The sequence below is a fragment of the Macrosteles quadrilineatus genome, unplaced genomic scaffold (genome assembly GCF_028750875.1).
Source record: "Macrosteles quadrilineatus isolate MER2022 unplaced genomic scaffold, UCM_ALF_1.0 Scaffold_7__1_contigs__length_78375512, whole genome shotgun sequence".
NCBI classification, from domain to species: domain Eukaryota; kingdom Metazoa; phylum Arthropoda; class Insecta; order Hemiptera; family Cicadellidae; genus Macrosteles; species Macrosteles quadrilineatus.
In genome coordinates this window covers 2,830,102-2,857,878 of record NW_026542600.1, presented here as the reverse complement: position 1 = coordinate 2,857,878, position 27,777 = coordinate 2,830,102, and the positions used below count along the sequence as shown (strand labels likewise).

At 34.4% G+C, this 27,777-nt stretch overlaps 1 protein-coding gene across 2 annotated transcripts in view; it reads right to left on the bottom strand.

The window, feature by feature from the left end:
* LOC128997903 (uncharacterized) overlaps positions 1-27,777 on the bottom strand; it is a 70,594-nt gene that overhangs the window by 27,493 nt on the left and 15,324 nt on the right. For both annotated transcript variants that reach the window (XM_054423711.1, XM_054423710.1), the window contains exons 2-3: positions 12,833-13,069; positions 469-624 (exon numbers count right to left, since the gene is read on the bottom strand). In XM_054423711.1, the coding sequence (XP_054279686.1) occupies positions 469-624; positions 12,833-13,062 (386 nt within the window). In that variant the 5' untranslated portion in view covers positions 13,063-13,069. The remainder of the gene's footprint in view (positions 1-468; positions 625-12,832; positions 13,070-27,777) is intronic.

Below are 27,777 nucleotides of genomic sequence, written 5' to 3'. Positions count from 1 at the left end.
TGAAAATAGTTTTCCTATATTGCTGTGTTGAATTTCAAAGTATCAGGAGCCATACTGTAGTAGCTTTTCAGTGGCAGTGGCACTCAAAAGGTGGTCATGCCCCTTACCTTGAGAACTGAAACTATATCCATATAATTAATGTATTCTATAATTATTTCGAAATGAGTTATAATTTTAAATAAAAATTGCCCAGTCTATCATGTACACCTTTAACAACTAAAATATTGCTAAAATATTTTTTTGGAAGGGGGATTCCCTTCTCCATTGAAAATATACTTGTAGCTCTAACAATTCCGCACATTATTGAATAATACTTACATACCTTCCTGGAACTATAGTTATTAAGATTCCTTCCAAGCATTTAACATTTACCAAAATGAGAGGGCTTTGTTTAGAACAATGCATACACCAGACTCGGACTGGTGATGTTGTCTCTAGTACCTAATCCATTACAGGTTATTGTCAAACCTGCGATATTTGTCCGCAGCAATGCCCAGGAAGACTCCAACTACAGTGTAGACTGCGATGAAGCTTGGACCTGCCAGAATCTGGTAGTCAATTCCCAGACCATTTCTGTTCCACTCACAAAATCTTTGACCATCATCCAGAGCCAATAGGGTACAGCTGTAAACACAAGACAGGAATTATTTAAAAGCTAAAAATGAATGCAGTGGCCACTTCACAACTTACAGTACACCCTAGACACAATACACCCTTACAGTAGACCTGCATAGTAATCCCTGGTTGCTGTAGTTGCAACTAGTTCTTGTTCTTACATTGAACCATCATCAAGCCTACAAGGTGAGAAGTAGTCACTTCATTAGAAGATGCACAACAGATTTTGATAAATGGTGTGTTTGTGTGTGTGTTTACTTCAGTCGGTCACATTGGCTTTGTCAATGTAATGTCCCTTTGTTTGTTTTGTGTTTTAAGAAATATCATGTCCGTTTTAATCAATTAATTAATGTACAGTGACTCTTGTGTATATAAACTGTTTATATATTAGAATGTAAGTGTAGGATAGTGAACTCTGAAGATGCCACAACCTGTGGCGAAATGCGCATCAGGTATCAAAAACCAACAAGAACTTCAAGGCAAGAAAAACCAAAAAGGTAATTAATTGATTAAAACTGTTCTTGTAACTGGGTATATCATAAATTAAACATGTCCGTTTTATTTTCCTGTGTTTCAAGATTGTTATTTATTGAACCTTGTAGGCTTGATGATGATTTAAAGTAAGAACAAGAACTAGTTGCAACTACAGCAACCAAGGTTTATGCAGATATTGTAAACCATTTTAAGTTTTTAAAGTTTGTTTAAATTTTTTTAAATTTCTTTTTAAATAATTTTTGTGATGCTATTATACAGATTTCCTCTTTGCTTAAATAAAGGAGACTTAGATTGTTATGCGCGAATAATTAAATCACCAATAGATGTTTTGCGTTTTGAGTTGGTATTCAGGCCATAAACTCTTTACGTCTAAAATTAAAAGTAAACCAATGGTGGTCCAACCAAACTAGATTAATAACAACATTTTAAAATTAACTAAATCTGTCAGCGACACAATCGCGGACACTGTAGTAACTCTTGGCCAAGAGTAATTTCATACTAAGCAATCAACATTTCAATAAAGAAATCCCATTACCTTCCCCTGAAGCAGCAAACATAGGTACTAATTAAAATTAACGCCATTTAAATGGGAAATAAATCTGACAATTTAAGTGGAAATCTATCCAGGTAAATAGAAATTCATCTGCAGGTTTGCTGCGGCATGGGTGTTTGACATATCTAGACACTTCAATTGTCACAGGCAACATAAAAATACGTTTCATTCACATTCTCTGGCATAGACGGCCAGTGTAGTAGACTATCTATTTACTACGTAACTTAGCTTACGGGGTTAAAACCAGAATTGTAGGCTATCTGATTGTGGTCTGGGTCGTGCTTAACATTCAACTCAACTCTACCTTCACCTTTCAGTAGTCATACTACATAAGTTCCATGAGACACAGTAAAATAACACACCTTTAACTAGACCAGCGGTTCCCAAACTATGGGTCGAGGGAAGCAGAGATTAAACATTTGACATATTTCCAGCATAAAACAAACAAATTGTTTGTTTTATGATAACTAAGAATAAAGTATCTTTCTTTTTATCTTAAAAGGACCGAATGATATTTTCAAATCGATTATTGCATTTCAATTACAGTAATGGGATTTACTCGTAGGGATGCAATTTTTCCTTTCTCAATAGCTGAGAAATACCTAAGTCACGAGAGACTGTCCTTGTTCTTGTCCGTGGATTGTCCTCAAACCACCCCAACACATCTGACAGCTTCTTAAACACATACACAATACACATCTTGTATCAAGTTCCCAACAGAATCATGTTTAGTGCCCATGGAAACTTGTATGGACACTGATGAATATTCGTTCATTTGAAAGTCACCTATTAGGAAATTGACGACTGTATTCACGTCAGATTACAGCTGCATTTGAGAACAGACCCCGGGAAATAAAATTATATCAAGACACTTTTTTGGTGAACACCGACATATAGCACTAAACAATTATAATATTTTCCAAGTATGTTCATGAAATAGTTAATAATTTAAATATTTACAAGCCAACAATTGAAACCAGCTGGTTTTGAAACAAAGTTTAACACTCAGCTGATCAGATGTCAGCTGATTATAAGATAGCAAAGAAATTAACAGATACTGTATTACATTTGGTTCAATGTTTTGATTCCGAAAACTCTGACCTTGACGCGGTTTTGACCTAATTTTTCGAACTTGTAATACAGCAATACCTTATGGGTTACACCATTTTAAAGGGCATGAAATGGGAAAGTTTTTTACGTAATTTGACAAAACATCACATAAGTATGTATAGTTGTAAAACCACTTTGAAGTTGTAAAGAATTAATTTTGAAACTTTTATTTTATGTTATGTGAGACATAAAACGGTGAAAATATGGTTGTATGTTATAGGTGTTGCAATGGTTTTGTAGGAAATTTAACGCTCTTTTCATTTCATGGTATAAGTTATTATGCTGTACGTGTATTGGCTTAATTTCTATGCTCGTTTTAGTGAAGCTACTACAGGTAATTTTAAAGATTCACATAATCGACCATTACAGCATAACGGGTGGGGATAGAAAATTTTTGTTTGTCATTTTTTGTTCCTTTTAGTGAGTAGAATAACTGGTAAAAATTAACGCACTTAGTAGAAACTCACCCTGTATTATTTGTTATGTTGGTCAGGAAATAAAATCTAGGATGAAAGTTGGTCCTCAGATAAAAATGTTTGGGAACCACTGCCTTCGGTTTGAAAACTACCTATATTCGTTCAACATTGATACTAAATATAGGACAATAAATATTTGACAATAAAAATAGGACAATAAAAAATATTGACGAAAAATATTTTTTTATATAAAAATAAAAATACTGCAAACCTATAAGTTTTGTTTATATATTGCTATGATACTGGGTTAAACAAATTTTGTGAAAAACAAAACAGGTGTATTTTCTGTTTGCCTCAATATTTGCCCTCCTTATCAACTGGGGCATATCCAACAAAAAGCTCGTAAAGGGCTACTAGGACTAGTCAACGCTACGGTATTTAGTTTTGTTAAAAACATTCTAGGCTTGAAAAAACCCTTGTCATGACGTAAGATGTTATCAAGTGTTGTAGGGAGGTTTCCCAATCGGAAAGAGAAGTGAAGATTCCCCTCCTAAGGACAAATTTGAATACATAAACGCTTAAAAAGCGTGTCTTTCTAAAGCCAAAATTACTTTTAAAATTATAAAAGCCGACCCGTTCAAAGCATTTGCACTGAATCCTTCTCAAATCCTACTTATTGAGGTACAAAACATATATAAAGTTAATTCTGCGTAGTAAGTGCATCGTTGATTTAAGTATGTAAATATTTAAGTACATTTAAGTATTTACTACAGGAATAGTAATTTGTGGCTCTACATTTTAGATAATTAACCTTTTCAAAATTAAATGTTTATTAACTTAAATGTTAAATGTTTATGTTATTGTGTTAAATGTTTATGTAAATTAAAGTTATTTACATTTTTACATGTTTACAGGACCTATTTAGACTCTATGTTCGAAGTAATAATATGGCCATAAACGATTATTGTTTTGATGGTTTTGTTTATACACAGACATAGTTTTCACTGATAAAGCACCCCTTTAAAACCTGAATGTGTAAAAAACAGGGTCTGGCACTTGCAATCCTTCCTTCGTCAGCGTCTGTCCATGTGCCTTATTTAAAGTCGTGGAAAAGGTAACTTTCAAGGGGAATTCCTTCTTAGTCAGTTTGAAAGGACTACTAGGCTAGGCATATTAGGAATATAAGTGGCAGTTAGCGGAAAGTTTAGGTACAGTCCTAATCACCATTGTTCTTTATGTTTTTTGGGTTGCTGAACACGAATATGAGGTTTGCTGACAGATATTATGCCCGGAACATTGTTTTTTTTTATGAAAAAAGTCAAAATTCGGGTATTTTTTTTAGGTTTTTGGGCTAAATCTTGGTGTAAAAGGGTTTTCTGAAAATACCCGGGTTTGTAAAATTAAAGAGCATAAAATTTACTACAAGTTTCATATATAACACTCGTTTCTCCGACAAACCGTTACGTCACTAGAGCACACTAAAAATAGGTAAAAATACAAAAAATGTAAATAAACGCTAAATTGTGCCGTTTTACATTTAGTCAGAGAAATATAGGATATGACCTTGAAGAAATTGCAAGAAAACGTTTTATGGTTTTCTTTTGTAGTGTTGGGTCTGCAGAGTGACATACTAAAAGTTGCCAAAAATCGGTCCACAGGAAACCACCTAAAATCACGATTAAAAATGGCGGCTTTTCCCAACATTGGTCAAATTTGAAAAAAAGATACCACATGCATTCTTTGTTTAAAATTCTTTGAGATATTGAATTGGGACGGCCACCGATGTTTATTGGGTGGTTAGTACTTCATTTCAATAGCAAACTCATTTTTGGCCGCCATCTTGGATCCACCATATTGGAAATAAATAAAAATATGTAAAAGTAATGATAACGTTGTGACACATCATTACAAACTAGATTTTCACGCTGATGTCAATGCCGAAATCCGTTTTTAAATATCTTTTTACGTTTTGAAGATATATTCAAACGAAAACTCTTCCCCATACATTTCTTATGGACGTTTCGTACTTCCGTAGATTTTTTAAGATAATTATTCTTACATCTCCAGTTCTGATCAACGCTTGCAGTTCAGTCTAGCCTTTAAATATTCTGTGATGTAAGGGCTTTCATTAGACCTATTGATCATTCAAATCGAACTAGTTAGAGACGAGCTACGATCCTCAAAACAATATTAAATTTAACTTTTTTTATTAAAAGATTTATATCTTGAGTTGATTTTAAATTACTTAGTAAATTTTTGGCTTTAATTTTATTAATCACTATATAAATGACTATATAAAATCTTACAAATCTAAAATGAGTCGTGGACTTTCATTTAACATTAAATTATTTTTATTTATAAATTTGTCTTTAGTTTAAGACATATATACCCAATTATAAATAACAATCAATAAGTAATCTTTAGCTAAAATAAAACTCAATACTTTGACGAATTATTTAAGATCATAAAGAGTTTTGGAAGTTATTTATAATTGGGGATATATGTATAATAAAAATTATTTTATGTTAAATGAAGGCACACGGCTCATTTTAAAGTTGTCAGATTTTATTAAATGATTAATCAAATTAAAGTCATACATTAAATGAGTAATTTGAGACCACAAATAACTTGGTGACGTATTAACAACCCTAGATATAAATCTTTGAATAAAAAAAGATTTATAAAAAGTTAAATTTAATATTGTTTTGAGGATCGTAGCTCGTCTCTAACTAGTTCGATTTGAATGGTCAATAGGTCTAATGAAAGCCCTTACATCACAGAATATTTAAGGGCTAGACTGAACTGCAAGCGTTGATCAGAACTGGAGATGTAAGAAAAATTATCTTAAAAAATCTACGGAAGTACGAAACGTCCATAAGAAATGTATGGGGAAGAGTTTTCGTTTGAATATATCTTCAAAACTTAAAAAGATATTTAAAAACGGATTTCGGCATTGACATCAGCGTGAAAATCTAGTTTGTAATGATGTGTCACAACGTTATCATTACTTTTACATATTTTTATTTATATCCAATATGGTGGATCCAAGATGGCGGCCAAAAATGAGTTTGCTATTGAAATGAAGTACTAACCACCCAATAAACATCGGTGGCCGTCCCAATTCAATATCTCAAAGAATTAAACAAAGAATGCATGTGGTATCTTTTTTTCAAACTTGACCAATGTTGGGGAAAAGCCGCCATTTTTAATCGTGCTTTTAGGTGGTTTCCTGTGGACCGATTTTTGGCAACTAAAATGTTTTCTTGCAATTTTTTTAAGGTCATATCCTATATTTCTCTGACTAAATGTAAAACGGCACAATTTAGCGTTTATTTACATTTTTTGTATTTTTACCTATTTTTAGTGTGCTCTAGTGACGTAACGGTTTGTCGGAGAAACAAGTGTTATGTATGAAACTTGTAGTAAATTTTATGCTCTTTAATTTTAAAAACCCAGGTATTTTCAGAAAACCCATTTACACCAAGATTTAGCCCAAAAACCTAAAAAAATACCCGAATTTTGACTTTTTTCGTAAAAAAAAACAATGTTCCGGGCATAATATCTGTCAGCAAACCTCATATTCGTGTTCAGCGACCCAAAAAATATAAAGAAAAGTGATGATTAGGACTGTACCTAAACTTTCCGTTAATTTTCCTAAGATGCCTAGCCTATACGGACTATTGCGTAGTATGACAGTTTGACCGGAGTCAGCAAACTTCGCTTTGGTAGTATAGGTGCCCAAGTGAGCTAAAACCAATCTTGGACCACGCTTAGTTTTCTCATAAACTTTATAATAAAGTTCTTTATAGCTTGGCTTTATAAGGTAACGAACCTAAAGGGCTTAGGAAAACTAGAATGCATACAACAGAGCGTTCTACACCTCTTTGTAAAGAACCGAATCAAAACTGATATAAACCGTTTCCTGTCGGTAACAAAATCAACACAACATAACCATTCATTGAAACCTGAAAGAAAAGATAAGAGGTGATATTTCAAGATAGAATTCTTAATTATAGATAGAATGGTTGGTAGGTATGTCAAAATGAAGGCCATGTCATATAATTAAAGAAATAAAGCTAAAGAATCCATGCGGTTCTTACTTTTGACTTGTTCTGGAAAAAGACTTCTTTAAAGTGAATAATCTGATTTAATCTACTGAGTTATTTACCATATAAAGCAGAGACCCTTAGTTGGTCACCATGAATGAAGTGAAACTAAACACTCAAATTTAAGAAATAAATATTCGTTTGTTTTGATTAATTTAATTAATATTTTCCGCTGATCGAATAACGTAAATACAAATTTCAAGTTTAAATTACTTGCAGAGTGATATAATTGATGGTTTTGACGAAACACTACTGAAAATGAGAGATTTGTATATTAATATTACCTGGGTAAGTAAAATTAGCTTCAAAATGACACCTAATTTATGAAAATTTGTGAAGAAATAAGGAAGTTATGGTCTACCGTCAAAAAAAGTACTTTAGAAATTATAATATAGATGATTGCTCTTCTAAAATATTTATGACGTTGATAAAACATCAACGTCATAAATATTTTATGACCTTCAGAGAGCCCTCAACGCCTTTGAGAATTATTGTGTTGAGTGGAAACTTGGAGTCAATGAGAATAAAACTAAAGTCATGGTATTGAAAAAAGGGCATAAAGTTAGTAAGAAATTTAGTTGGCAAATAATGAAAAAGCGATTAGAAATTGTGAAAGAGTACAAATACTTAGGAGTAGAGATAAATCATAACGGAACTTGGATTAAGCATCAAACAAAGCGGAAGTAGCTGCCTCGACTGTCAGAAAGACTTATTATGAAAATAAAGAAATTTCAATAAAACTTATAAATAGAATGTTTGATGCGTTAGTAGAAACAATTTCTTTGTATGGAGCAGAAATATGGGGAGCAAGATGTAATGAAAGAATTGTAAACAGAGTAGGCATAGCACATTGTAAAAGATTATTGGGAGTAAGTAATAATACAACCAATAGTGGGGCGATTTTGGAAGCTGGCAGGTTATTAACGTCATTTAAAGCTAAAGAAAGAGCGATAATATATTTTGTAAGAATAAAGACATCATTAGATAAGAAATTACAAAGAGCTTGTTTAAAAGTTAATGAAAATCATAGAAACAACAGTTCATGGTCAGGCGAAATAAAGCACTTGTTAGAAAATATTAATTTAATTGAGATCTGGCAAAGTGATACTCTTAGCTTTAAAAATATTAAACAAATTAAAGATGTTTTAAAGAATGCATGTTACTCTTATTTGTGGACTGAGGCGATGACAAAGAAAAGTTTTGAAGTTATAAGGATGATTGGAGTGCCAAGGTCAGGAGCAGAGTATGTTTGTTTACTTAAACCAAGTCAGAGGTCACTGATAGCGAGATATAGATTAGGAACCTGGCTGTGGATGTGCAGGAAAGATGAGACAGGAAATAGAATATGCGTACTGTGTGGGGAAATAGAGAATGGATGGCATGCATTTATTGAATGTAGGTTCAATGGAATGGGCAAATCTGGATTGGACAGTATGTTTATGGGAAATAATATGTCGACATTGCGTGAGTTTGCGGAACATTTGAAAATATTTTTTGATATATTAGAGAATGAATGGAAAATAAGGTCCGCAGGCAACATACAGCTGCCCTCCCCCCCTCTTGACTCAAAACCCCATTAAATGTATGGTTTAAAAATTCAATGCGGATATCTTTCTTTTAATGTTTTTTGAATATAATTAATTTTGAATGTTGGCTCAGCTATCAGTGTAAATATTAATTTATTTTTCTTCTACTGGTATTCTATGTTTATAAAGTATTTATTTATGAGATATTTATTGAATTATTTATTGCATGTTAATAATTATATGATTATTTATTTGCCTAGTTATTAGTAAAACTTATTTACCAACCTTGGTTATTTTGCATGAATTGTATTTTGTAAATGTATTTTTTTATGTATCCTACCCCTTGAGGGAAATCAATAAAGATGATGATGATGATGATAAAACATGATTTGAACTGCAAACAAATCAAATTAACATACAAAATATTAATTTTGTATCACAATTAATTAGTAATTAATTAATCAATTAATTAGGGGTCACAAGTATTAACTTGTGTATTAATGTTGAGTAACAAATTTCAAATTGTTACTTGCAATGATGTACGTGTAATTTGATTTCCTGTAAAATATTTAAAGACGTATGCACATTTATTAATAGTTTCTATGCGTATTTATTATTTTGTGTTGTTCCTGTTTAGCTATCATTAGTGTTTGAAACTATTTAACTGATTATAGATTGTTGGAAGCTCTGAGCTGTCTGAAACCTTAAGCTTGATGATTTTACTAGGGGCCACAGCCACAGTGCTCTTGTCATGAGAGTTGTCAACGCAGAACTAGAATGTCTTGCAACTCGCCTAACCGCAACCGGGACATTATAATGGTAATACGCTAGTGTTTCATCAACAACCTACGAGATTTGCTTCAACATTCTTGCCTTAATAGGGATTGACTCAGTGCGTTGGACAATGTTTTGCGATGAAACTATTTATTTAACATCTACCGCTGGACTTGTTTAACCCCTCCAATATAATCAAGTGTTGATAGATAGACTGCAACATTCATGCTTACCGGTTGGTTAGGACTTGAACTTTTCATAACTACGAGGAGACACATGATGAATTATTTCGTCACGGTAACGCATTTGTTTTGAGACTTTGACATCATTCCACTTACGAATAAACATAGAGTGATACACATAACTGTACTATAATTGAATATTTTTGTTCATTCATGATATTCGCGACCGGCAAATGACTATTCGTTTGAAAATTACAGCCTTTCAAAGTTTGTTTGAATTTATTGCTGATGCAATGACTACAAAGGTTCTGTACATAACTAATTAATATTTATAACATTTTAGATATTAATACCCCCGCCGCAGCAAACCTGCCGACTAAGCGAATTTCCATTTGTCTGAATTGATTTTCAGTTAAATATATTTTAATAACATTAGGTTTAACGAGTACCTAGGTTTGCTGCTACAGGGAAACTAATAAAGTGTGTTTTGAGTAAAATATTGATAGCTTAGTACAAAATAAATAAATTTGTTAAGTTTGATCAAAATATATCCATAAACAAGCAAACTACAACATTTGACAATATTCTCCATAAGAATAACATGGGAATTTTAAATTTACAATTTTTTTAATTTTCTCCGTTACTAATAATCGAAAAAAAATACTTTTATGTACTAAATTATTTGTTTTTTTAAGCTCTTTAAAAAGGTCTAAAGAGAAATCGGGAAATTTTGTGTTTTGAGGGTCAAAAGTGAGAAAAACCAATTTTTACCCCATAAAACCCCCCGTAAAGCCCCGTTCCCATGGTCCGATCGTGCTGGTTCGCGAACTCATTCAAGTTTATCCCGCTTTACACCTTTAAACCAAATTTCATCAAAATCGGACAAAAATTACTCAAGTTATCGCGTTCACGGACGTATATATATATATATATATATATATATATATATATATATGTCTATATATATATATATATACATATATAAAAATTTGAACGAATGGTGTTTTTGGCCTCTGGGGACATCAAAATGAAAAAGTAAATCGGTCCCGGGTCTAGGTCTTACCGTGCCACCTACGGTAATAGCTACTTCCCTATAGGGAAATTCGCTAAAATCAAACATACTTTGAAGGGCTGCCATATCCATATGGCCCTTCTTACAAGATTGTGGCAATGTGTTCTTCGAAACCTTCTAATGAGGTTTAATCCAACATGTTTACATTTGAGATTTCTAAACTTTCCTTCACAATTTACCCCCACAGCAAAAAAAGACAGTTAAAACTAACAAAAGTCAGTAAATAGAGTGAAAACGTAATCCTAGAGTCTATCTGTTCTGAATTAACTTTTGTGAGGGGGTTTTAGACTTTTGGAACATTCGATTTACCTATATACGCTTTAATTCATGATATTTTAACCCATCATACGTAAGGGAAATGATTGGTGTATTTAGTAACGTAAGGGGTGGTAGGGGTTATTCTTTGTTTGAAGTTCATTGTTGGTGTTGGTAGGTAAGTCATAAACATCAAATCCCAACCGGACACATTTCCAGATCCAGAAACGTCGTGGAAGACAGAGAGATGGACAAAAATCCTCCGACATGGCAAAAAGGCATAGCAAATTACTGAATTAAATTGGTATGTCCTCTAAAGTACTAAAATATAAGAAATTTGACTAAGCAATGAGATAAGACGAATTTGGAAATTTAATTGAAATAGGTAAAAAATATTGTATTTTTTTAATCGCGTTTCTCCTTGAAAGTTGCCAAAGTGACCACCTTAGGAATCCATTGTAGTCAGGTTGGGTAGCAGGAAAATATTTCAGTTCTGGCGGAGAGGCTGCAATTTTAGGTGGTTGTAGTATTACCGCCTATTGTGTCTTTTTGGCTATTTCTGCTTCAATCGAAATAAAGTTCTTATAAATTCTACCTAATCACTGTGGAGTTTAGGCTACGGACTATGATCATAAATGGAGTGTTTTTTTACTACGGTCTGAGATACTATTCTCGGAGCCCATTCAGGTATCCTTTAAGTTTATTTTTGCGTTTTGTTTTCATAATTATTAGGACTTTAAGTAATTTTTAAAATCGGTGATGTTATAACAATTAATTATTAACCTACTCAAGCTTCTGGTTTTAATTATTGTTGTTATTCTTTGTAAATGTTGGTTATAGATGAATTTTTAGAGATTTTTGATTCCTGGACTAGCTACGAGGTTCACTCATGATTCTATAAATAACCTCGAACATTAGAATGGGTAATTAATTTATGAATAAAACGTGAAGTAGAATCATGGGCGAGGCGATTGGGCAATATAACCTTGGCGTAGGTATCTGGTATGTTGCCTCACTTCAGTTACCTCAAGCACCAATCACCTACAGTGACTATTTACAATTTGTTTGGTAACCTGTAATAATCACCTTTTAAGTTCTTCTATCTCTTTATAGTGTGTAGCTAAAGACGGTCTAACTTGCTCCTGGATAGGTCAAACGTTATCAAAAACTATTCCAGTTTCACAATATGGTTGGTATTTGATCACAATTGTCGGATATCCTGAGTAATCTGCAGTAGGAAGGAAAGGAATCTCGCTACATTACTATGGTTTTCATATCTAAGGTTTTCCGAAAGAAACCCTTGGGACATTCGAAAACCATCCCGTATCCCGAAGAAAATGCTGAAATAATGTAAAAAGCGTTCACAAAACAAATTGTAAACTTAAGTTCACAAACTCAGTTTTGTTTGAGTGTGCATCAGCGACATCAGTCGACTCCTCAAATCGACACAGCTGTTAGCTTACAATATTAAAATAAGAGGTAATTTGGTAAAAAATACATTTTCATTTTATGCATTAGTTAGCCTCGGAAAAATTAGGCTATGCAGTAAGATGGAAATGTTGCTCATCACACGGGCTAAACATGTAATTTTGAACCTCAATCAGTTTTCTCATGAAAAGGCCCCGTAGGTTCTAAAGATGAAATCTACTATACATCAGTGTATCAGGTATTGTTTCTTATACTATTCAGTATGTTTCTATTGAGTGACTTCTACTGAAGCCAATTTACCTTTGTTCGTCCGGTGCAGCGCTACACATATCGTTGAGGGTCAGGTTGAAGTGGGGTTCGGTCAGGTTTAGCTGGCAAGTGATGTCTCCATAGCCCACGTCTATGGCAGTCGCTTTGCTCGTCACGCCGATCAGGAAATGACCCAACTCCGCTGTGAGGTAGCCCAGGGTCAGGATCCCCAGCACGTACCACTTGTACAGGGCATTCAGCTTGGCGAGCACTGGGATCATCTTAGATCTGCAAAATGTGAAAAATACGATCAGGAAATGACCCAACTTCGCTATGAGGTAGCCCAGGGTCAGGATCCCCAGCACGTACCACTTGTACAGGGCATTCAGCTTGGCTAGCACTGGGATCATCTTAGATCTGCAAAATGTGAAAAAATAATTGTAACGAGGGGGGTTTTTGAGTTCAGTCAGTAAAATCACTTTGAACGTGTTTCGTATAAATTCGGTGCTCAAGTGTGGCAGGGTAATTAGCCCTCATCAAAAGAGATATCAAAATCCTAGATAGATTTGATTTGTATAAACCTTGAGTCATCCCCATTAGTGGGTCTATAAAATCTCACCCCATCTAAAATTTCATTGGAAATATTTTTTGTTTGAAACTACTAGTCATTACGGAAGAGCGCCCTCGAGCTGTTTTTCTGGGGAGGGGGAGGGAGGAATATTTCTTTGGTGGTTAGAGATGTTCCCAACCAGAAAAGTGTGTGAAATGGCACAATAAAAAGCATCTAACGATATGATTTGTATGTATGTGGTGGTCTAGTTTGAACCAACGACTTTCTGATTATCAAGTTAGAATTATACAACTAACTAGTCACAAATTGATATTGTTGTCTTAATTTGCCAGCATATTCTTCTAACTGTACCAGCTAGTGAAGGATTTAATACTAAGTTAGTTTTATGATCGAAAGCCCCCCAGAACAGGTTATTGGATTTAAGTAGATAATCATACGTTACGTTTCGTGATGTTTCAGTCCAGGGAGCCGAAACCCCACCGGACTGAGGCTGTTCTATACGCGAGCGTATGTATGTGTAAACGTGTGTAAGTAAAAGTCAAAAATAATTTTCATAGCCTTGAAAATCTATGGAAAATCTTTCGCATCACTATACTTATTGCTCAAGTCGATAAAATCACGTAACTTTGTCTTGCTGCAAAGTGCCAAGTGGTTATCCTTGAAAACGGACACCTGGCGTGGTGGCACCCACCCACCCCCTCGGCGCATTGTGCGTCCGCCGCCTCACCATCACCATCCATATGTATTCGCCTCGTAGAGACCGTTAATTTGATGTATTACCTTTGCTCTCGCTAAAGATTTCCTACTTAGGTAGGAAAATATAAAAAAATATACTTAAAAGCAAATTCTAATTTTGTTCCATTACACTGGGGTCAGTTCACAAGGATTAGTCCTTGTGAACTGACCCCAGTGTAATGGAACAAAATTAGAATTTGCTTTTAAGTATATTTTTTTATATATTACTTAGGCCTATGTGTAAAGCTTTGAGTATCTTCAATGGCTTTAGATAATTCCCCTTCCGAGACTTTTTGAGGACCCTGTATATATTGCATAACATAAAATCAACCCTCATAATAGTAATTACCAAATAGGCCTACTAAAGGTCAAGTGCATCAAGGCAGACTATGAATAGAAAACAATAATAAACAATAATAAAAACACAAATGTAAAAAAATCCAAAGCCGCAGAGAAGCTATTGAAGCCCTTCCTCTCACAATAAGGGCTGATTGTCAGTCGACGGCAGTGACATTTTCTTCTTAAAACTCTCATTTAGAGGGGGGACATTAAGAGCTCCGTGTTAAACTTATGTGATGACGTTGTTGTTTAATGTGTTATTTTACAAATTGAAATATGGACCATGTAGTTTAGTATACGTTCTACATGTTAATGTTCATAAAATGCGTTGATCTTAAAGAGGAGTGTTTCCATTCCACAAACTATTTAAATTTTAAAACCATTTACAAATAATCTAACGTCACATAGGTAGAATTATTTGTAATCTATGATACTGACATTTGTGATTACTCTACAATGGTATTTACAATGTATATTTACAATTACAATGTATTTTATCTTATGTTCACGTTACTGTTGTATATGTTGTACATATGGAGGTAGACTATTATGTAATTTGTAAAATAAAACACTTTTTTCATTCATTTATTCATTCATACTCTACAATGGAGAATAAAGCTTTTATTTATAGAGAATATACAATGAATAGTATGGAAAATATGACTGCCGCCGTGCATATACGTACTCATGTCATTCAATGTCATTTCAGCAGGCGAATGCTCTACCACTGAGCTAACTCTCGCTCGTGAGACTGGTGAGGCAGGAGTTTCCCAATGTAGCGTCCTAGGACTAGTACTCTATCTAATCTACACGAATGACATGCCTACAGTTCCACGTGTTAGGCTGTCACTGTACGCCGATGTCGCTCTTCTGCTTTGCCGAAGCGCGAGCCCAGCTCAAGACGCCAGAGGTATGCAGTCCCAGATGGACGGCCTATCCCCTTGGCAGGATAAGTGGAGAATTAAACTTAATGATGATATGAGCAATACCATCTGTTTCAGGAAACGTCAAATTATACCACGTGCTCCAGCTGTTTGACGAAGAGCCGATCCCGTGGAGAAACACCGTCAAGTACTTAAGGGTGACGCTGTACTCGAGGCTACGCTTCAAACAACACCTTGACAAGAAAGTAAACGAGGCGAAGGCGATCCTAGGACTGATGTGGACTATGCTTAACACCAGAAGCCCGCTCTCAAACAACACCAAAGTGTACAAGCATCTATTAATAGTACGCTCCTGCTCCTGCATGATGTAAGCTTCAGAGACTTGGTGGGTACTGGCCAGCAAAACGAACAGGAAGCGCGTAGAAGTCATCCAGTAACGGACGCTGCGACGGATTACGCGACAGCCATGGTTCGTGAGAAACTCTACCATCAGAGCATCAGCCGGAGTCTCAACGATTGAGGAATTTACCATCAGGAAATCAGGAAAACTTTTCCACAAAGCCGCCGGATCTGCAGGCGCTTCGACACAGCAGAGGACTGGAGGTCACGGTCAGCCTCAGTCCTGGACGACCCACCTTACAGCATGTTATACTAGGGCTTGGACCCTCGCCTAATACTGCGAGCAACGTGATCGCCGCAGCCTAAAGACACCGACACACTGGAGAGCGTAAGATATTAATGTCGAATGAATGAGATGGCAGTATTGTTGCAGCCTAAGATCAGCCGGTTCTCAGCCAGGACATTCTTAGGCTGGAAAGCACATTTTTAAACCATCAAAAAGCAAACTGACATTTCTGCGGATCAAAGCACCTACAACGAGACAAGTCAATCTGCTGACTGTTGACGCTAGATTTTAGTGTTAGTTGAACTGAGTGTAGTGTTTGGTTTCATTCAAAAATATTCTTGAAACTTGTGTGGTTGTCGGTTTGGTTTAGTTGTTAGGGCGTGAAAATCTGGCTTGATATTTCCACGTTTGCATTCAAGTATTTGTCAACCCAAAATCTATTTAAAAACCCTTCGCTATTGAAACTATAATTTGGAAAAGAAAATTAACAACGACGTTTCATCTATTGGCGGTACTTTTTACTTGACTCCCTGAAGGACATAAGACACGCAAAAATCAATCCTGGACCAAACAAATATCGTAAGACACCATTAGTGTGTTTACCCGACTACATGCTTCATAGATAGAGACTGCCTTACTCTCATAAGACTAAACATCTGTTACTGTAGCTCTTATTTAAACTACCAATAATTACGTCGTAATTGTCGTAATGGTGTCAATGTGGTTGAAGGTCAGAACAGACTACGGTCGCATAACTATTTGGACTAGTGTAATACAATACCGCCGCCGCAGCAAACCTGCAGACTAAGCATATTTCCGTAATTGTTTGATTATATTATTTCGGTATGAGAAAGAGTTTCGATAAAAACCTAAGCAAGCATGTCAGCTGTTTTATTCGAAAACTATTCGAAATTTCACAACTTTAACCATTATTATCTTTGAAACGAAAAAGAAAACAAGAATAAAATGGTCTTAAAATTGCGTTTTCTACTGGAATACATCATAAAATACAGGGTGTTTCATAAGAAAAATCAAAGTTGGCGGCTATATTGAAAAAATTGTGGCTAAAATATGTTTTCCAATTGACTAAAATTTTAAAATTAAAAAGTCCAAGGCACTTACCATTTAACTTTTTTTGATATCTCTTATAGTTTTCGAATAAAACAGGTGGCACACTTATATCAATCACGCTGTATAAACAGCATAAACAAGCAAACTATAACAGTTTACTTATTCTAATATGAATAACCTGGGAATTTTAAGTCTACAGTTTTTTTTACTTTTCTCCGTAACTAACTTTAACTACACTCCGTAATCACGCTGGTTCGCGAAATCGTTCTGATAAACGTTGGTTCCAACCGTTAAACGTTTGTACTAGATATCATCAAATCCGATCATTTTTACTCGAGTTGTCGTTCCAACGGACACACACACACAATATATTTATACACATAAATTAAAAGCCATAGTACCTTTTTTGAATATACCGCATAATATATATATATATGTATATATATATATATACATATATATATACATATATTATTTCTTTCATATCTATTAATATTAATTACATTACTGGTATCCCTAAAAAGTTAACATTACCCTATATTATATATATATATATATATATATATATATATATATATATATATATATATATATTTGAACGGATGGTGTTCTTGTCCTCTGGGGACCTCAAAACGAAAAAGTAAATCGGTTCCTAGTCTAGGTCTTACCATGAGACCTACGGTAATGGCTTATTGGCTTATTCCCCATGGGAAATCCGCTAAAACTTAAATATTTACTCTCTATGTTTACAAACACATTTTTAAACAAAAGTTTATAGTATTGTCATTAAACCCCTGTCAAAACTGTGTTTCAGAAGTTTTAGAATTCTAACTGTTTTGTTTCATTTTTAACCGTTTCAGGCAACGGTTTGTAATGGCTAAGAACTGAGATGCAAAAGGAGGGGGGAGGGGGACACTCGCGCATACTCTCCAGCTCAATTGATGCGGACAGTATAGTATAGTATAGTAAACTACAATCGTTCTACTTTGTGGACTAGCCAGTCATAATACACAGCTTGAACATTGCAGTTAATTCATCTTTTAAAATAATATCATTAATCCGACCAGTTCACTGAGTCTTCTTAATGAAATCATTTTGAAAAAAAATATATATATCAAAATAGAATGAAATGGTCTACTCTAATAAGCTGAATAATAATCTAATAATCTACTCTTGAACTGAAGGAGTTTGTATCTGAGACACCTTCAGAACTCTTTATTTTTTATGTCCATTAAATTAGAAAACATTGTTTGGGCTAGAAATAAAACTTAGCAACCAAAAGGCTATGATTTAAAAAAGATAGATTCATAAAGTCTATACACAAATCATTCAATTACATTTTGCAATTTTTCAAATATTTTCCTTTTCTATTTAAAAAAAGAGACATGAAATGGTATCGGGAAAATTTGCAGACCGTAAATATTAAAAATATATAAATAGCAGAAAACGAAATTATAAGAACCAAAATACGCCCGCTGCAGCAAACCTGCCGACTAAGCGATTTTCTATTTGCCTGGATTGATTTTAAATTAATCTATTAAATTACAATTTATCTTTAACGAGTACCTAGGTTTACTGCTACAGGGAAACTAATAAAGTGTGTTTTTTATTAAAATATTAATAGCTTAGTACAAAATAAATAAATCCCCCAAGTTTGATCAACATATATCCATATACAAGCCAATGACAACATGTTTTACAATATTCTCCATAAGAATAACATGGGAATTTTAAATGAGCAATTTTTTGATTTTTCTCCGTAACCAATAACCATACAAAACACTTTGATGTACTAAATATTTTTTTAAGCTGTTTCAAAAGGTCTGGAGAAAAAATTATAAATTTTGTGTTTTAATGGTAAAAAATGAGAAAACCCCATTTTTACCCCCATAAAACACCGCGTTAAACCCCGTTCCCATGGTCCGATCATGCTGGTTCGCGAACTCATTCAAGTTTATCCCGCCTTACACCTTCAAACCAAAGTTTATCAAAATCGGACAAAGATTACTCAAGTTCACGGACACACGCACACATAATATAAATATATATATATATATATATATATATATGTACATGTATAAAAATTTGAACGAATAGTGTTTTTGGCCTCTGGGGGCATCAACATGAAAAAGTAAATCGGTCCCGGGCCTAGGTCTTACCATGAGACCTATGTTAAAAAAAGAATGTTAATGGTAATAGCTACTTGGTCTCGAAAAAGAAATAGTTAATACTCTATCGATTTACAAGATATTTGGACTCCAATACATCTTGATCGATTCAAGCCGTTTTATAACTGAAAAAATTGTTTGATTGAAAATTACGTCACAGCAACCCAGCGGTCTAGCAAACCTCCGTTTAACCGAGTTGCTTAATTAATTTTCATTGCTAACACCTAATTTGACAAGGGCTCTATGGAGAACATTTTATCTAGCATAACAAGATGTAAAAAGATGAACCTGAAAATTATTCAAATAAACCAATAACGAAGAACCATACAGCAATGGCGAGTGAGACACTTAATATACAAATATTGGATCCACATTATGGCCCAATCACAATCGTATTTGCGGTCGAAATACGTGACCCAGTGGCAAACAAGGGATAGACCGTGACCGGAGCTGTCGTGTCTCTATATAAGGTCGAGGCAGCACCCGAGGTGAGGCGAGTCGTTAAAAGTAGTGGTTGCAGTTTTTTTTTTACTTTCACCGAAACTCTTTTGTTTCGTTTGTAAATTGAATTTTTGTCTGACTTAGATGTGTAATGTTATTTTTCACATTTTCAGTGTGATAAGTTGAAAAAGTACAGATATATTGACAAATGTTCTAACACAATGTGAAGAATAAACAAAATAGGTTTATTGAAGGATTTTATTAATCTTATTTTGACTAATATATCACAACAAATATTACATAACAATAAAAACTATACAAGGATTTTCTGTATCATATTTTGAGTACAACATATTTCACTGTGTGGATTTTGTGTGAATTTCCAGCTTTGGATAGGCTTGTATTACATGTTATGTTTAGTTACTTTCTCGCTGAGGAAGAGATGCGATTGTACATTGTGAAACGGCTTCCCCAATAATCCCTCGAATAACTTAAATTTACCATAACCAAAAATGAACTTCAAAGAAATGGAAATTCGGATAATTTCAGCGAAATTATTTATTAAATTCACCTACAGTTAGTTTGTTTATAGATATGTTAATCAAATTTAGAAAATGTATTAATTTCATCATATTCTATTAAAATTTGCTCAAAAAACTTTTTACCTTTCCCGTAGCACTAAACGATCCGCTCATCGTTGATAAAGCCACGAATGATAAGCATGCAGACCATACTCCAAGTATGGGTTTAGAGTACATTAGGTGTTAATGTTCTGCAGTGAGTTGGGGAATAAATATGAATTGATTATGGAAATATTATTTAAGTAAAAATCCAATCAGACTAATTGGAATTTGCTTAGTCCGCAGGTTTGCTGCAACGGGGGTATTTTTAGCATTTTAACTTTCGCGACAATGGCGAAACATACTTTCATATAGGAAAAAACTTGGTTTTCTTACACCATTAAGCGGGTTTCAATCGAACAAATAAGGTAATTATTGGCCCATGGTCATGTTAAATATGATAAATTTTCTATATTATTTATCGATTTTCACAACAATCGCTTGATGGCTTAGCTGAAAGTTGGGAGCTTTTGACACTTTGGAGTTTTCTAATACTCGCCTAAAAGATACCTTTATAGGTTCTTCTTTTCTATATATTTGTACCTATATTTCTATGTGGGGTCCGATTATCATTTACAAAAATTATTGGTGATTAGCCGGATTCGAGCCCAGAGATCCTGCTCTAACCACTAAACTAGCCGGGTCCCTGAACTATGTAATCACTTTGTCTCAACGATATAGGAGTTGAGTCATGAGGCCTTGAATGAAGACAATACCTGCCTAATTACAAGTTTCTATATTTATGCATTATCCGCCGATAAAACGCAAGACCCTGGAGATGCCAGTTGGACCATGAACCATACCGAATCGAGACTGAATGATAAGGTCAACTGAAGCTTCCTGGGAATTAGGCTAGTGTTAAAACTTAAACTTACTCCTTTCAGTAAGGCTTTCCCAACGGTTTCAAGACCATTTACTCTTACGAGTGGCTTGAGATAAGATTTTACAATCTGTAATGGATGGAGGAAGTGTTTGGCAATGTTGTGTGAGTAGGCTGGGAGTGTTGTTAAACAGTAACATGTTGTGCTGACCTACGGAAGGCTGTTGCTTTAAGTAGGCCAGTGCACTTGATGAGGGGGGTAGTTTTGTGTGGAGTGGTGAGTGTGGTGCACCGGAGGACAGGGTCCTGCTGGGGAGCTGGAGCCCAAGGCCAAGGGCCTTGGGTCCAGTTAAGGGTTTTCCAAATTGGGGTTTAGAGTCTTTTCCAAATTAGGGTTTCAGTTTCTAACTAAATGATTTATACAGTTCCAGTCTACTCTGCCTTTTTGGTGGCTATTTATCTTTGTGTTCTTTGTGTTGTTTTGAGTTATTAATAAAGTTGGGTTTTGTAAGCGAGTGCTGAGTTTCATTCCTGAGCTAACAGGAATAATTTCATCACCAGAAGTAACAGTGGGTATTTCAAGGAAGAGAGAAATTCCTATTGAGATAAGAGTCGTTTCGGCTTTCTAAGGGTTTAAAACGTAAAAATAACCAAAAACTGCATTATTCTACGCAATTTACAGACAAGACTGTAAGTTTATTTATATAAATGTATATACAGGTGACACAAAACTATTAAGACTTAAAATTCTACAAAATACCAATTGATATTTAGTCAGGACATAATATGAGAATACTTTTTAACTCTTGGAGCATACAGGAAAATAACGTAAAATGCCAGTATAAAATAAATAAATAATATTATTTTTACCCAGCACCGCAACGAATAAAATTCTTTTATAAATTTGTATTCGGTGCTAACACCATTTCATCAGTTAACGGAGAAGTTATTATGCAAAACGTGGTAAACAGGTCATATCCCATTTTTTACTTTTAGTTAAACAAAATATACTATTAAAAATCTTAGAGTTATCAAACATTAGGTTTAAGAAACTGTTATAGTAGTTTACGCAACGATTGCGTAAAGATAGTGTTAAAGACAAGAGTGTAAAATTTAAGGCACGAGCCTTGTCGAGTGCCTTAAAAACTTCTACGAGTGTCGTTAATACTATTTACGCGAGTTGCGTACACTACTTTACCTAAGACAGTGTTTTAAATTACTACAAATCACTACTCATAATTTCTAAGAGAGGCTACGTTTTCGTTTATAAACCTCTCATTGCCACTGACAGTGATGCAACGAAACATTGTACCAAAAACTAATTGCACCACTCAACAATTAAATTGGCCTGAACAGCTGATTAGTCGAAGTTCGAATCATTACAATTTTACTTCTTCTCTCTCAATACTTGAACCTCATTGGTCCGTTACCCGTGTTGTTATGAATAAAACTATGCTGTTATGTAAGTAAACAATGCTGTTATGTGAAACTTTTCAATTCTAAGAACTGAACTGAAACGGCTGAACTAAATATTTAAGTAATTAATTGTTTTATTATTCAATGATAAACGAAATTAAAAAAAAATATTCGATTTGTAACTGCAGTTAAATTGTATCAATTAAACGAGATAATACTAACTGAATCATCATGCTATATTAAATAAGACAACTCTTTATTTGGAATGTTATTTACTTTAAAAGAAGTACAGTAGGTGAAAACTAAATCTATGTGATTTGGCGGGTTTGCTTCGAGTGTCTCCAATAATTCAGTATCACATCGAAGCAAATAATTCCCAATTTAAAATTAGAAAGGTCATTCAAATGGCCAGGCTGAATACAAAATAATATTTTGGGCACGACTAAATACTACAGTGCAAACAGTTCCATCATAGAGGTTGCATATTGACTATTAACACCTAAAAATCCTAAAACGCATAATATTTTGTCAAATTTACTAAGCTTTGCACCATACTGGGCTCTAGAGCACTATAGATATGTAACTCATAAACGAGTTTACCATTTTGTAATTATTTAAACTTTATATATATTTGAGGGAAATACTCAATACGTTTCAGAACATCTTACAAAGTAATTTACTAGTTTTTAAAAGTTTGATAAGGTACATTTTCATCAATAAGTAGTATTCGGAGTTGAAATTAAATTAAATGAAATGGTAAATTATTTATTAATACAGGAAAAGTTAGGGCCACGTGGCCTACACAAAACCTGACTAACATAAACATAGGAATACAAAGAGATTACTTAAACTAATCTAATATACATCTTCATACTTAATATTAATAAACGCTTCTGATGCATAAAAAATAAATAAATACAATACCACAGCAAATTATGAAAGCACATACACACACTCACGCATCCACGCATCCACGCATCAGCAGTCGTACAAAGTCACAGTCGCTACAAACTGGGAACGTCTTTTTCGAGGGATCTAATATGCAGATTGCAGATTTAGGCCGTTCCAGACGGTAGCGGTGACAAAAAGCCCTGTCATAAACTGTGGTCACATGATGAGGTATACGCAATGTGGTTGAGGAAGAACGAAAAACTCGTCAACTACCTTGAGCCACAAATTTGAAATCGAATCTAAAATATTTTGGTGACCCTGTTTTCAAAATAAAATAAACTGTATCAGAAATCTGACACATACTTTCTCCCATTAGCTTGTCAACAACCTTTATTGTTAGTAGTAGGCGAAGAGTAACTATGATATTTAATAGGCAAAATCACAAAAGTTGCATTAACTTTTGAACCGTAATTTTTACAGGAATGGGGTTTCATGTATGGAGTTTCTTACATAAATGTGGGTAGTTAAGGGTTAAAATAGTCGAGAGTACCAATCATAAGGAAGTTGACTCCATATACAATTAGATAGATGGCTAATAAGCTCTGCGATTAGACTAAAGGTAGGTTAAATAAGATGTGATTTCAGTTTGGCATCAGCTTCCGCCGTGTTCGCTTCCCATTAAATCAGTTAATTAATTATTAAATGTTAACGTGTCTTGTGTGTTTCTGGCATCATTTATGTATTCATTATGTATACGGTCATCAGAAAAAGAAAACTAAATAGACAAGTTCTTGTACATGTTCTGAAGATGCTACCTATTCGGTACCGAAACTAATCGGTTTACCATAAAGTAGGTTGTACACAATCTGTGGTTGTAGAATTCCACTCTCTGGCTATCAAACCAGCTGGTCTTGGTCAGTTACAAAGCTCAATTAGCTTAGTTCTACATGCATAATTCGTCCATACAATCTCCATACTTAATGCGTCAGCAGATCTCTGGTCCCTTAAAAACTCTTTAACACTATCAGTAATATTTTCCGGTGACTTATCCCTTGGCCTTATATCACCATGTGTGTTTGTGGTTGTATACGTCAGAATATTGTGTTCCCAGGTCTGACGGTCGTACACGGCATGTGGGAGTAGCCTTGGTTAACATGCGGGTTGTGCAGAGTAGCTTCTCGATACTCGATAAACTGAAATAATAAATAACCTAGATGTAAAGTGAAAACCCGGTATAATAACCTAGGTGTAAGGTGTAAAAGGCGTCTCTCTGAGGCGACTTTTGAAAACCAAAACACGAACCTTTTTAAAGGAAAAGTAAATGATCGGGTTTTAAGATAGCTTTGTGTTTATTTGCAGAAAACATCCGTCACATGTAATGTAAACCGACAAAAGTTTGTATCGTTTTCACAAAAAAAAAACTCGCCTTTGGCTAACTAAGGACCATAGAGACCAGAAATTCTTGTCTGGCAAGAGACGAGGTATTTATTTATTTTCACTAAAAAATAAATAGAAATAACTTTACTTATGAGAGTTTCGTTTTAATATTGCTTTGCAACCCAACTAAGGTCAAAATCAATATCTAAACAACGTTAATTCAATCACACACATGAAATATTACAATGATGATTATACTTTTATTTTAAACGTCGCGGTCTTGAGTTACATGACTTATATCACGACTTGACTCTCTGTACTTTTGGCTCCCCCAGCTTTTGAACACTCTGTGGACCAAGTGCTAATTCAGCTCATTGGGATAAGCTCTCCAGGTCCAGGCTAATGTAGATTCTTCCTATCCTTGCCATGTTCTCTTTAGAAATGCTGTTCCCATGTGCAGGGATTCTACGAAGGCCGGGAGCAGCATGAGCAGAGTTTTGAATCTGCTTCTCTCAATGAACTCACTGTATAAAAGTCAGAAAAAAGGGATTTTTGTTAAATACAACATGCAGTGTGTCGACATGTCTTAAACAGAATATCTCTTGCCGTCAAGGTGGCTTCTATAATATATTTGCTTGGTATCTGCATCACAATGCGTGGTCCATGGGGTCCAGTAAATGGGGGTCCGGGGGTTCTCCGCTAGGAAAAATGTTGATAATAAAAGCCTTAAAACGTGATTTAGGCTACCTGAAGAACATTTTTCTTCAAGCAGTAACAAAGACAATTTACAATTAACAAAGACGCTACTCTGTTCATTATAACAACATTACAAATAATATACACACATAAACAAACTACAAACAAAACTAAAACAAAAAATGAAGTATTGTTGCCCGGCTTTTACTAAAGCTGCCAGCAATGGGTTGCTGCACACAGGGAAGAGTAAATAAGCTCTAGACCCTATTATATTGGTATGTGTTCGAGTAATTTCGGCCGACTTTTTCCCTCCCCCTAAATAGTGAATAAGTAATAAGTTAAAATAAAATTGGCTGCTTGATTATAGTTTATCACGAAAGTAAGACGGTAGGGTATAACCAATTAAGTGTGTAAACTGGGAAAAAGAAATACAATGCCTTTTTTGTTCGATTATTGCCAAAATACCACACGAGAATCTCAAGATATTACTACGAGGTTAACTAGTTTTTTAAACTTCTGCTGATGAAAGCTCAGTAGGTTTTGAACTTCAGTCTTTGAAATTCCCGAAAACTGTACAGCGACTTTCAACTCTATTTTTTTATATGAACCCCCGACCCTCTGTTTTCATTGCAACTGCGTGGTCCAGTATGTCCAGTATGTATGACAAGTCATTATTATTTAATCTGAGACCATTCAAAACTGACACATGACCATTGGGCAATGTTGCACAAATCTGCTACGATGTTCCCAATGTTGGCCAGCAGCATACAAATGTGCCGTACAACATTCTGTGGAAGTCAGTCGAGTCAAGAGCACAGAGCACAACTAATTTTAGATACAGTATTCACAAAGTAGATTTGGTATCTCTATCCCAATTTCGGTAACCTACGGTAAGAATGACTAAAGTGCAGTTGAGTAATTTGTCCTTGCCTTCAAAACGATTCTCAAATAAATATGATTGATAATATGTCATTGATAAGTCGTAAATATGACTGAAACGTCATTGTAGAAGTACTGTGGTTTTTTATGAATCTACAAATGAAGTAACAATGTTTCCTTAATCCCAAAATTAAGTAATTGTTTTGTTACTAAGTTCAGCGTATTATTCATTGAGGAATGAGAAATAATATTAAGTTATTTAATGATCTCAACGAAGGTTCTGCTATTCGTAGGTTAATTGGTGATCCTTATAGTTTGTGTATCTCAGAAACCGACGTAATTATTATTTAATCGACTTAATGCTAGGACATCTAAATAAATATTTTTATCCCTAAATGATTGAGCAATCCAACTTCAACTGCCAGATCAATACTGTACCGATACACTAACCTCATAGTTCACTATTACCGACTAACAGCTGAGTACATTGTTGTGTTGTGTAAAATAACATAGGTATTTTAAATTTACGTTTTTTGAAATTTTCTCCGTAACCAATAACCGTACAAAAACACTTATACAAAAATTGTTTGTTAATGAGAAATTGAGAAATTCTATTTTTTAAAGGTCAAAAATTATAAATCCCAATTTTTACCCCATGAAACCCCGTTTCCATGGTCCGATAATGCTGGGTCACGAACTCATTCAAGTTTATCACACACATATAGGTATACAAATTTGAACGAATAGTGTTTTTGACCTCTAGGGACATCAAAATGAAAGTGTCCACCTACGGTAATAGCTACTTCCCTATAGGGAAATTCGCTTTTCACAATTATAGAGTCCCCATTGGCAAGATAGCAAGAGTATGGCTAAGAGTAAAACAAGGTGAACGAAAACGAAAACGGTTACACGCAGACGCAGACCGGTTATGTCATGGTATGGCTACCTTTGTAGGATACACTCGCGGGCACATTCTATGTCAGGACACGGTCTTGACTTTCCTTCTATTGTTATAGGATTGGGATTTAATTAATCATGTTTCATTTTAAGTTTTTTGACCTTTAGACACCATAAAGGTGCACAGCATGAAAATGTTTGGTAACAATGTACAACTCGTGAATTAAATCACGAATAAAATAAATCGATATAGCGCTATTTAGATCGTAAATCACTTTGAACCCATTGGATTTTTGCAAATGCCATTAGAAATGGAGTTTAGAGTGTTTATACACAAACGTACACTAACGTTTGTGGTATTCTCATCAAATGCCATGATAGCATAATTTTCCAATTGAATAAATATAAACATTTTAATGGACAATTTTCTAAAAAAATTTAATCAAGATGTTATTCCTAAAAATAATTACCACCTAGACCTAATGGTTTTCGTTACAGCTTGACTTGTTATATCATCGAACATTGGGTATATATTTAATGCAAAACCCTTGTGGCATGCTAAATGT